The 13,032-nt window shown below is 41.5% G+C and overlaps 1 protein-coding gene across 1 annotated transcript in view; it reads left to right on the plus strand.

The window, feature by feature from the left end:
• Positions 1-415: 415 nt before the first annotated feature.
• Positions 416-13,032, plus strand: part of LOC132536331 (estrogen-related receptor gamma-like) — a gene marked incomplete at its 3' end in the record, with an annotated part of 59,425 nt that continues 46,808 nt past the window's right edge. Inside the window, exon 1 of the mRNA XM_060183998.1 lies at positions 416-623. Coding sequence (XP_060039981.1) covers positions 568-623 — 56 coding nt within the window. The remainder of the gene's footprint in view (positions 624-13,032) is intronic.

Consider the following 13,032-nt stretch of genomic DNA (forward strand, 5'->3'; position numbering starts at 1 on the left):
CAACAACAAGGCCTTTGAGCACCGGCTGGAGCGGGCTGCGGGCTGCGGGCTGCGGGCTGCGGGCTGCGGGCTGCGAGCTGCGAGCTGCGGGCTCCCCGCTCCGGCTCCGGCTCCGGCTCCGGCTCCGGCTCCGGCTCCGGCTCCGGCTCCGGCTCCGGCTCCGGCTCGGGCTCCGCTCCCGCCCCGAGCAGCCCGGCGCAGCGCAGCCCAGCGCGGCGCACCCCCTCCGGCCGCCGCGGCCGAGCAGCAGCGCTACCTGCCGGGCCCAGCCCGCCCGGCCGCCGCCCGCCGCCCGCGCCCGCCGCCTCCCTCCTGATTGGGCAGCGGGCCCCCAATCGGCGGCGCGGCTGGGCCGGGGGGACTGCATATGCAAAGACTGCTGCATATTCATAAGCGCCGGCCGCGGCTGAAGTCCCTGATTAGGACGGCGCGAGCGCCCGGGTCCCCACTGGCCGCGCCGATGGGCTGCTCGCTCCGAGCGCGCGGGTGCTAATTGCGCTGCGCTCTGTCAAAGAAACTTTGATTTATTGCGGGGAGGGGTACCCGAAGAATGGTGACCGGTGGCACATGGATTCGGTAGAACTTTGCCTTCCTGAGTCTTTTTCCCTGCACTACGAGGAAGAGTAGGTACCTTTTTTTTTTTTTTTTTTAAATTCTTTTTCCTTGGCAACTCGATTTGGGGGTTCCTGGAGAGGGGGATGGGGTGGGTGGATGGGAGGGGGACAGGATGGGGGGTTGCAGAAAGAAAGAAAGAAAGAAGGAAGGTCTCTGCAAGGCGGGCCAGGTGGACCTTGGGCGTGCAGGAGGGTTTGTTTGTATCTGTCTGGTGCCTTTTGTGTCCGGGTAGAGCCGAGCTCCTAATTCGGTAAGTCGAGAATTGTTCCCTGACTACAATGTTACCTTTGAGGCAAAGCTCCGTGACTGTCAGTGAGACAGCTGTGTGACAGTCACTTCTTATTCAGGTGCTAAGAATAGACACTCGGTACAAATGCTTAGTGAACTGTTAAAATGCATCTTTTACTCGGACCCATTTTCCCAAGGAGAGGTGTTTTAAAATACAATATTCACAATGATTTATACTATTGAGTGCCTCTTATGTATTTGCACCTTGACAGATATTTTCAGAGCCCTGTCATTTCTGGCCCGGCAGAGTTAGAGGCAAAATTGCACATTTACTAATTCTCCTTCAGAGAACAATTTAAAAACTCGCCCCCCCGTGCAGTTCAGGGCTAGAATAATGTTATTTGCATGGTTAGCGTTAAGTCAGCACTTAACTGACAAATCAGTCCATTAAGTAACATGAGATTTTCACACATTATAAATATTTAAGGGGAGAAGAAAAAATCTAAAGGAGAAACAGTTCTGACTTGACACTTCGCTCTCAGTGTTGGGCAATGCTGAGATTGTGGATTTGTTTCTGTTATCATATCCACAAAATACAGAAAAGTACTTTTGTTCTGACATGCAGTTTAATTGCTATGTAGGCACAGCTATATGCACAGAGGGCTGGGGGCGAGATGTTTGGTGAACTGAAAAAAAGGTGGATGCAGGTGGGCCAGCAGTGAGCAAGGGGTATGAGGAGTGTATTAGGCTTCCTTGTGCCAATGAGTAGGTCATAAACTTAATTTCCACCCACTGTTAAGAGAAAATATTAGGATGTCACGGGAGCTTTCTGTCGAGTCAGTCCTACTGCTCCTGCTTCCACATTACAGTATTACCAACTATTATAATTCTGAAAAGAGTGCTCTTGGCAAACATCTCTCTCTAGATGGGGATGGAAATATCAAAGTCCAGGAGAGGTCATGCATTATAGTTGCATGTCCACTAGCTGTCCTTAGTGACTGCATATTTGCAATGCTTTATAATGAAAGTGATTTGCAGTCTAGGGGTGAGAGGTGTGTGTGTGTGTGTGTGTGTGTGTGTGCACGCACATGCAGACACGCACACGCTTTCACACACCCATACACACTTGCAGGGGAATATTAGCCAGACGATGTACTTAACAGCAGAAAGATTGGAAGGCTGTGTGTGCTGGCCTGAGTTGGAAGAAACCACTTTAATTGATGTGAAAATAGAAATGAAAAGTAAAGAAAGGTAAGTGGGTGGAATTTGAAGGTTAGCCACACCTAGGGGTATGGAACTGGAGAGTCCAAAAATGTCTTCATGTCTGAGAGAGGGCATTATCCAGGCTCGCCCAGATTCTGAACTTTCTCTTGTAAATAAATAAACAAAACAAAACTTAAAAAAAAAAAAATCCCCAGACTTCTTTTTAAACTAGTTTCCTTGAATTGAACTCCATGTAGCTAATTTGAATAATTAGTTTCCATAAGCTTCTTAAAGCAGATGCACTTATATGAAATCAGGGCACATGTCTCTCCGGCTTTGGCGCAAGATTCAAACTAGCTTGCTTTTTTCTTTCTCTCTTTCTTTTTATTTTCTCTCTCTCTCTCTTTTGGCTCAAAAGTCATTTTCAAAAAAAAAAAATACAGATTTATTGTCTGGACACAGTCCTGATGGTTACGTGGTTCACTGGACAGACAGCAAGATCTAATGCCCAGCAATGCATCTGCCTCTCTGTCTCAATTAATAAAGCACAGAATTTATACATGCTATTAATATTCATAGTAATTGTACTGGGTTAAACCCCATCACGTGTGTGGGCAGAAATGAAGCCAGAGCTATGCAGTTTCAGGGAGAAAATGCTGGACCATTTCTGCTTCGGGGGCCATGAAGAAGATGCCTACAATTTATTGACCACCATTAGGAGAGCCTAAAATGTGAACCTATAAACCATGTTTTTTTTTTTTTTTAATTTTAGGAAGTGTGCCAGCACATTACAGCACATAATACTTGAAAGCGTGTTCTTCATCTAATAGCAGCAATAACTGATAGCATAAATAGATGAAAATCATATATCTGCTCATTTTGACATATGTGTCAGTCTAATCATTCTAAATGAGTGTACTCATCACATGAATCCCTTTCAACCTCTGATTAAAATGTAACATTGACTACAGGATTATAGAGCGGACTTAATTTTACTGACTGTTTTAACAGTTGTCACAGCTGTTGAGAGAAGGAAAGGCAATTGAAACACTCCGAAACAGGCCAGGCGGGTAGGGAAGCCCTTAGTGCATTTCAGTTTGGCCATTGAAAATGAAACAGATTTTTTTGTCTTTAAGATTCTTGTCTGCAGCTATGCAAGTCTGGGTCAATCTTCTTGCTTCAGGGATTTGACACTGTCGCCCACCCCCGGCCAATTTCTCCTCATTGAAAGCTAAAGAAAAATGAAATAAAACTACCCCCAAAGTACTAGTCTAATATCAGAATCTATGGGATAAAGACACACAGGAAGAAAAATGTATCTAGTAGCCATATATATATCTATCAGAAAACCTTGAACCCTGTTATTTATTATTTTTTTAAAAGATGGGGGGTACCTGCCCAAGTCACTTTAGATGTGATATTATTTGAAAACCGGAGCAGACACTTTAAGTTTATTTTTCTAAGAGAGAAGATTTAAACTCTCGACTTGGGGCTCCTATTACTTTCCTCCCTGTTTTCTTCTCCATAAATCTGTCGAAAACACCTGCAACCTCCAAGGTAAGTGGTGTAGGTGGGGTTTTCAGATGATTTCTTTGTAAATTGCTGGAAGTGACAACCAGCTGAATGGCGGGGGTGGGGGGAATATGTGAATTGCAGAGTCTTGCAACCTTGCCCATCACATTATGAAAGCAAACAGATTAATCCTGCTTTTTTAAAATTAAATAACCACTGTATACATACCCCTTCCCCCCCCACACACACACTATATATACATAGCTGAAATAGCCAGACAATGCACATTATGTAACATATGTTTTTCAGCTTGATGGGAGAGGGGAAGAAAAGTGGTCCTGGGTTAATGGAATAAATGTTGAAAGATGTGATGGGGAGGGTGGTAGGTACCCACATCTCAGCCTTTTGTGTCAGAGTGTTTATGCATTCCCTAGAGACCTTTATTGGCAAGTTTAGAAATTCTCTTCTCTCTCTCTCTCTCTCTCTCTCTCTCTCTCTCTCTCAAAGAAAAGGGTTGGGAAACAGCATTGCAAGGGTGATGGTGTTGTCTGGTCCTTATTGTAATGGTTTCTCATCTGAAAGTGGCCCTGCTTCTTTATTTACTGAGGCTAGCACGTTGCAGCGGTAATTAACCCATGTTATTAGCAAAGCCCTTGTGGATATCCATTAATTCTCTTGCGTGGTTGTTCATTTTTTCAGTGTTCTTTCCTTCTATAAGGTATCACTTTTTAAAAAAATTCTAAATTATTGACCTCTGATATATTTATATGATTCCATCAGATCTGTAATATGCCCTGATCATCTTGATAAAGGAAAGCACTGTCATACAGTTTTCTAAAATGGTCACTGAAACCAGAGTGGGGATAACTGCTTAATTCAAAGTAAAAAGGAAAAGAAATGAAGGTGAAAGAAAGAAAGAAAGAAAGAAAGAAAGAAAGAAAAGAGAGAAAGAAAGAAATAAAAAAAGAAAGAGAGATATCATGCTGCCGGAAATATGTTTTTAGTCCAAATTTCCCAGATTGGGGAATTTCTGATAATGTGTGTCTTAGAGGTCCTTATAGTTGATTTTTACTTAGTTAATAATACTTCATGCATTTTTATAAAAATATTGAGCCAGCAGAAAAATATGTGCGCTTCCTGTGTGGAAGAAAGATAAGGACCATCTCATTAGCCAGGCCATACTTCTGCAATTAATTTGAGATCCCTGGTGCTATTCATCAAAGAGGGCAGGTAACTTTTCTCTGATCTATTTAACAATGCTAGCACAGTACCTGAGTCCCGCAAGAAGTACAAAGAAGAGATGGTTCCTTTGGCAGGCAGACATAATGCCCAGTCTCTCTCTGTCCATAGAACTTGTGAACAAATTCCTCAACGTTTGTTCTAGCCTGGTGGTGAGACAGGATATCTCTTTATTTTACTTCTGTGCTCTTGAGCACCGAAGTCTCTCGGCTTGTCGTATTTCAGAAGGCAAACCAAAAGCTGTGCTTCACATTGAGGCACTGTTGTGAAAATAGCAGCTCAGAAGGAATGATTTTGATTGCACCAATTAATATCAGACAAACTTTTTTTAGCATCCCCTATCAGGCATTGAAAAATTGGAGAGGAGCAACCCGGGGCTATTTCCTGAGAACTTTCAACGTTGCAGCAGAGATAAGCCTTTCTCTGAATTTCGCTTCATAGCAAATTCATGGAAGAAAAAAGCAATACAGTGTTGATCTGTGATGAGTGCATATGAGCTATGGCCTTAGCCAGCTCTCGGGAGAAAAATCTTTGATTATACGGGCCCAGCTTTTTTTTTTTTTATCTCTTTTACATCCTCTGGCCACGTATTAAATTGTCATTGTCCTAAAGCACATGAGATCAAAATGAATTGTGGTTCTGTGCATGCTCTGACAGTGAAATATTTAGGTTCTCTCTCTCCAATCATACTTCTGTGTGTATTTGAGAATACAGACACACCAAGCCTCTCTGCCGTCTGACATGCTTCTTACTGTGTTTTGTATGTTTTGTCACTGAGTATTATTTCCATGTCTGTGTGCATATGGAGATGCATGGTCTATACCCTGCAAATCAGTCAATACATGGATGGCATTTTAAATCTCCAAACAATGGACATCGTACACATGTGCATTAGTGTGTGTGCATGTAAAAGATACCCACATCTAATGAGAGGGCTATATGTAGAACAGGCATGAGTCTACTTGCAAAGGATCTACGTAATAAAGGGGGGGGGGTCTCAAGTATTTTGTCATTTATTTGCCAGTTCAGTTTCTTAAGCCAGATCTTAACCTTGAATTTAAACATGAATTAGTATTTCAGGTATTCACCAGGCCTGATTTTAATCAGAATTGGTTTATCTGCTATAAAATTGGTAGCTGACAGGTAACCGAATAAGCACATTTGCTTTTGATTTTATAAAATTTGAATTATTGCCATTCCTAAATTCAATATCTAACAATCATAAATGATTTGTATAATAAAAGAGACACTAATATTAAATGTGTAATTTAATGGTTTGGGACCATATCCAAGAAACATTTCTGAATTAGCTTCTGGCCGCATCTTTTTTCCTTATGCAGTCAGTCAATCAGACGTAAGAAATAGATCTTAATGTAAACACGCTAGCTTTCCATAAATGAAATATATTAATTTTATTTATCTTCACTACATAAATATATTGTCTGCACATTTTGGCTGCGATCAAAAATAGAAAATTACCAAATATTATATTTTCTTAAAGATAAAAAGTAGTCTAGATTTCAGAATTATTTGATTTTATTTTTAAAGATAACTTTGAAGGGCTGAGATTTTTGCCAAGAAAATCTGAATGGCTGTTAAGAAAAGACACTAATTCAACTTTTCTTTTTATTCTAATTCTGTTCTAAATCATAGTCTGGTTTAAACTTCCCATTTCCTCCCTTCATTGATTCGTAGGATGTTTTATTCAAGTTGATGTTTTTGTGTTTAATACCTGCCTTTCCTTTATGCCAGTCTATCAGCTCAAAGTTAACTCCTCTCTGCTTAAAGGGTGAGAAGGGACAGCCTCTGTCTGATGCAGGATTTTTCCTGCCATCTCATTCTTGTTGCAAGTTCATTTTGGATTTGCACTTTCTAAGGTCTAGGCAACCTCAGCTAGTAAACACAACCTCCAGTGATATTTTTAGTAAGTACACCTTTTCTTTCCTTTTTCAGTGCAGAAGTGCCAGTTGCTTTAGTTTTTCTTTTTTTCTCTCTGATTTGGACAATATTACTCAGTATTTTCCAAAAGGTTTTTTTTTTCTTTCTCTAATAATCAAATTATGTAAAATCATCAAATTGAGAGGATTTGGATTACATGTATATTGTATGTGTACGCACACATGCATGTAGGTGCATGCCCTCTCTTAATGTAAAATATTATTTCTTAAGTGTCTGGCGGAGGTTTGATTTTTATCTTCTGATGTCTGCAGATGCTTTGGCATTTTAATTGATGGCAGTGTACGTGTATTTGGAAGCTAACTCACCCTGATGAAACAGTAAGAAAAAAAGCTAGGGTTTAAAACCCACTAGCTCCTCACTAGGCCCTCAAAGGCCATTTCAGTCTTTTGACAATGATGTATATATGCATTTTAATACAGATTCACAGTACACAATCCTGACCGTCCGAAATGCAACATATGGCCCTATGGAATTCTTTCCCACAACGTGACAAAGGAAACCACTGGCTTTTGGCCTTTTTAATTGATGTGGCGAACTCCTGGAGAATCTGCCTAAGATTAGAATACATTGTAAGAAAAAAAAAAAACTGTATATGTCTTTGTCGTATACAGCCCTCTGGGCCTTCTCCTATTGCTTCAAGTGAAACAAAATCGCATCTCTGATTTGTATGTACCTTTCATCATTTTGCTTGGGAGTTATTTTGTGTAAGTTGCTTTAGCAGCCGTTATTATTGAAAGAAAACAAATTAATGTCGGACAGACTGGGGGCCGTCAGGCATATCACAGGGGAGTCAGTCTGACTTTGCTTCATCCCTTCACCCCCTTCTCCACAAACAGTTTTCAAAATAAAAGGGAAGCTACCACTAAATTCTCGTGTTGTATCGGAGATTGATAGCTAGCAGCAGTGTAATGAAAACCAGTCTGTTACCTTCCTTCTCTTTAAAACTGACCGTCAGATGAGAGAGAGCAGGAAATGTAAGGAGTTGTCTTTTGGAAAACTGTATATATTAAGCTTGTCCAAATGGCTCTATTATTCTGCAAGTAACAATGGGTCTTATTTCCTTTCAGTCTCTGACATGGTGAGCCTGACGTTTCTCCTATATGTGAGGTTTAAAAAAAATAAAAAGACTTTAAGAAAAAGAAAATTAAGAGTCTAGGCAGGGCACTTGTAACAGAGGACATTTGTTGTTGTTGTTTTTGTCCCTTTTGTTACATTTGGCACACATTTTCTGAAGAGGGAAAACTATTTGCTTCATTTTTGTAGGGTTTGCTCAATGTATAAACCATTTTTATGAAAGGAAGTCAAGACTTATATCCTGAGAATGGACAGAAAGACACTAAATGCTTCCTTGCCTTCCATGTTCAGAAAGGCACTTTTGAATATGATAATGCATTTCTCACCTACTCCAGGAAGACTTCACTCATTCCTACTGTCTTTGGAGAATTTAAACAAAGGACTCGTTCCAATTGATAACCTTCACTTAAAACTCAGTTTACATTCAGATGCCTTAAAAAGCTGTACTTTTCAAGCAGGTTAATATATCGTTACCTTTTCCTTTTAGAAGAATTTCATTGGCTTGGAAAAGAATGTATAAAGTTCCAGCCAGAGTTAGCAAAAAATGTTGGGTAGTGTGAAAAGTCATAGGGACTGGGCACTGTTTTGATGGGAAAAATTCCAATGAAAGGCTGTTCTATCTACTGCTCTTTGCTTGTCATGATACCAAGCCATCATAGTATTTCAGCTTCTCAAAAAAAAAAGTGTGTGATGAGCATATATTCAATTGTCCTTACTTTTCCATAAATAAATACTGAGAGTGCTTTATTTGCTGCTGTCAGTCTTTCATGAAATGTAACAGATCTTGTGAGGAAGAAGCAGCTCTTTATGACCAAAGGAAGGAAAAGCTGCTGCGTGAGGTTGCTAAGAATTTTGTCTTTTTTTCCTATGAGAATGTGACAGCCCACAGTTGGTACTGGGTGCTATGGAAAGACAGATTCTTCCTTCCTTTTGATCCGTTGTGATCTGTCGACTTTAAATGAGACCTGCCTCATCAGTCATGGGATCCTAGTGTCACAGATGGGAACGCAGACCATCAGCTAAATTGTACCCGACTCCACACTTGGCTAATTCATCTTACTGCTTCGCACCTCTCAGGAAAGACCATTCTGTTCTCGGGGTCTAGACAGACAGACGCAGAGTGGGGCCCAGGTGGGAGCGTGTGGCCGCCTTGTGCTGTGGTCTCCTAGCTACTCAGCACAGGCCGGTAGCACAGAAAGACAAGACGGTGCATACACAGAGTCCCGTGTGAAGATGCTCTCCTAGGCTCAGGAATGAACTGCTCAGTTGTTGAAATAAATTGTGAGATGCCATTGTTGTTTTCCTGCTCTTATAAGCTACCTATCCATGATTAGGTATGTTTCTCCATTTGTATAACCCATGAACTAGCTTAAGGTTGCTTTTATTTTATTTTATTTTATTTTATTTTGTAAATAGTCATGGAGAAGGGGAAGGGCACTGTGCTTACCTTGGTCTGGATGGTGATTCTTGTTTTCTGACCTTTCCATGGAATTGCTGAGCTAACTGCCAATTAAAGCTGAAGATTGAAATGCATGTAAGTGGCGAAACACTCAAGGTGTGTGTGTATATATATATATATATGTATATATATACATATATATACACACACACATACATATATGTTATTTTTTTCATTTCCTTATTGTGGACAAGCTTTTAATGTCTAGAGTGTTTGTGAGTGTTTTAGTGGTGGGAAAATCTCTCTTGGGCATGTAGTCACTAAATGCTATCATCTTAACAGCCTTGCTTTCTCTCTTGTCTTCGGTGTCTACAGTAAGTTTGGTGATAGTGCCTTTGCTTCCATTATAGACCTATGATATTTTAACCTGGGACAGGAATTGTCTGCCTGATTCCCCCCCCCCAAAAAAAAAAAACTTTCCTGAACCTCGACTCCACCACTATTATTATTATTTTATATATATCTCTGTTCATATTCATCAACTGTGCTAGCAGACCCTTTGCACTAGTCAAAGGTAAGTTCTTGATATTTGTCCCCATGGTCATCCAGAGCTCATTCTCATTCTCTTCCCTCCCCTGAAATTCCAAAGTAGTTCCCTCCAATGGCTTCATATTTGTTTTCCTTTCTTTTTTTGTTTGTTGTACATTCTACTTGAGTGCTTTTATAGTGTTTTCTTGATTGTTGTCAGTTTGGGGTTCTGGCTGGTGGCATTTTTGTTAAGTTAACATCAGAGTAGAAAAACCAGTGGTATACTAGACTCTGCCTACGGTGTGTGGAAGATACAACTTATGTTTGATTGTGTGTAAATACAGTTAGTTAGTTGGGGGACTTATCAGATAGCTTGGCAGAAGGAGAGAGGAGCAGTACAAACTGTTTTCAGTAACTGTGCTGTTCATACACCTGATAAGATTCAGAGAGCTTTTCGAAATGCTGATAGGCTTTGAATAAGAAAAGAATAATCACTTCTCCTGGCACCAGCTTATCAGGAATGAAGTAAAATGCCGACACTTTTACATTAGCGAAAGTAAATGTTTTAGACACTCGGTGCTTTTTTTTTTTTTAATACAAGTTAAAGAGTAAGGTGCTTTGCAGTATGCTGTGATGAAAGGAGAATGTGTTACCTTGACTAAATTGCAGGTGAATATGTTGATAAAGGAGACTTCCGCATCACCAGCAGAGTTCATGATAAACAGATGCGCCTTGGCTGTGAATGCTCAGGAGAAATTAAGCACCCCCCCCCCCATTTTTTTCCACTCCAGTTCTATCAGACACTGTTTCTGATAGGAGAGGATGCAATTATGGCCTGTTTTGATCAGGGCTTCTTCTTTGGGGTGATAGGCATTTGCAAGTTTACTTATCAGACTTGTAGAAAACTGGACAGCAGTGAAAGCAGTTGGAGCATCTTCAAGTATTCACAGGGACCGAGCCCACAAACTTGTGCATGGAGCTCTGATTTTTTTTTCAAGAGTGGAATGCAATGAATTAATAACTGTTAAGATACTGTAAGAAGAATAGAAGTGTATTTTGTCAAGTTATCATCCACTTTAGAGTGTCTGTCTTTATGAAAGAGAGAGAGAGAGAGTGAGAGTGAGAGAGAGAGAGAGAGAGAGAGAGAGAGAGAGAGGTTGGTTTTACTCTGTACTATAAGCCATTAACTTCCCGGGCTCTACCATTTTCTCTTCTTTGTAATTTGACGCCTCCAAATAATTCGGCGTATTCAGATTTGATAAATGATAGTGCAGGAGCAGATTGATTGATTTTGGATTACTATTGATTACTCTCAATGAGATCACTGTGACACACTCGGATCAATAGCATTCGATTAAGCAAGGCACCACCGTTCTATACGTTGAGCAGCTGAAGGGAATTCAGGAACAGAATGTTCACAAGCTGATAAATTGACAAAGCATTCAGCTCGAAATAGCTCTTTGCTCAGCACTAGTTCCTTAAAATATATTTCATTGGAAAGTTCGTTTTTGCAACTCGGGGCCTTTCTGTGGAAGAAAGGTCATCAGTTGAAGGCTTATTAAATTTTAGCTCCAAACAACCAGGGCCCTGTTAGATGTAAAATCATTTAGGTACATACTGCAGGCAATCTTCATGCTTTGGAGCTGTTGCTCAAAGGTTTCGTCCTTTTATGAAGCTGTCAATTGTAAACATAAAAATGCATCAGCGGGAATGTAATGGTCTAAGATTCAAATGGAAATAAAAATCCCTGCCTGGGGAAAGCAGGCTCATCAAAATGAGGTGGTCTGCGCTTTCTGGAGAGGTGGGCAGTGGGCAGTGGGTGTGCCTCCCGTGCGGAAGGCACTGGAAGTCAACGGCAGGTAGAGAACTTGGCTGATGCTCTTAAAATAGTCTCTTTATCTGAGGAGGGTTTCCATCCTGTTGCCAAGACAGTGTGCAAATGCTGAGGAGTATTGGATCTGAGAGCCCTTACAGCTGCCTCTCCAAAAAGTTGCTGCTTGAAGTCTTTGAGTGAAGGGCCCTAACCATGAGGTCTTATAGCCGCTGGTTCTGTCAGCGCTCAGTTTTGGCACTGGGAGTGAAGCACTCGCTCTTGCCTTATACACCACTGCTAAGCGGCTTCTCTCAAAGGTGAGTGGTCCCAGCAAACTTTTGTGCGAGTCTGTGCGGGACTTTAGGCTCAAAGCCTGATTTGGAATGAAATTTGGACTCTAGGGATCTGTGTAACCCAAGTCTTAACAGGTCCGCTTTGTGAAATACATTTCAATTCACCCATTTTGATATTAATATGCATTAGGAAATAAGACAAGTCAGTAGGAAAGGCAAGTTTGGAGTCAGGAAACTCCCTGATATATTTTTTTTCCCTTTCTTCCTTTCTTCCTTTCTTCCTTCCTTCCTTCCTTTCTTTCTTTCTTTCTTTCTTTCTTTCTTTTTTTGAAAGTGAGGCATTAGAAGTCCAATTATATGATGTTGAACCACATGAAATTGCCATTTTTGTAGGTCAAAAAATGGTCAAATACCAGTGATTCCATATGATTCAGCATAATAATTGAATTTATCCCGATACTGGCCATATTCCCCAAATGAATTGAAAGTGACAACTTTAAGAAAAAAAAAGATTTGTTTATTAAAGAGAGAGAGAGAGAATCAGAGCCTGAGCACCACCCTAATAACTGAGAAAGTGGCATCAAACTCAGCAGCTCGTGCTCTCAGGACCAGCGCTGTACCAGCTCCCAGGCTGCGGGTAACACCTCTGTGCATCTGTGTGAGCCCTTGGATCAGGGGGGGAGAGCTCAGCTGTGGTCACCTCCCGAGGATGGCAGGATCTTCCAGAAGCTGTGTCATTTCTCTTCCACCCCCAAAGGGCTCTCTCCACTCTGAACCCCACCAGAAACTTGGGCTTTGATCTCACATACTGCAGGGAAATGGCTTCTCCCACTTCCTGTCAGCTTTTGCTCTGCTGTGGGAGGAAGGTGGCTGGAGGGAATAAATTCTGACCCTCCAGAAGGCCTGAAATGAGAAGGGAAACAGATTAGTGAGTCCCCTTGCAATCTCCCACCCCCTTTCTCTACCAGCATTTTCCTAAGCAGTGAGTCAGCACCGCACCCACCTCCCCCCGCCCCCCAGGTGCCAGACACAGACCATGTTAACTGTGCAGCTCAGGATGGCAATTGGAGTGTGGGGAGGCTGGCTTGGTAGGAAGCTTGGGGCTGCAAAAGGTGATCTGTTGCCGCCAGCCAGCCTTCCAGATGTACAGCTTGCTTTGGGGACTGTGC

Source organism: Erinaceus europaeus, unplaced genomic scaffold (assembly GCF_950295315.1).
Source record: "Erinaceus europaeus unplaced genomic scaffold, mEriEur2.1 scaffold_542, whole genome shotgun sequence".
Classification (NCBI taxonomy): domain Eukaryota; kingdom Metazoa; phylum Chordata; class Mammalia; order Eulipotyphla; family Erinaceidae; genus Erinaceus; species Erinaceus europaeus.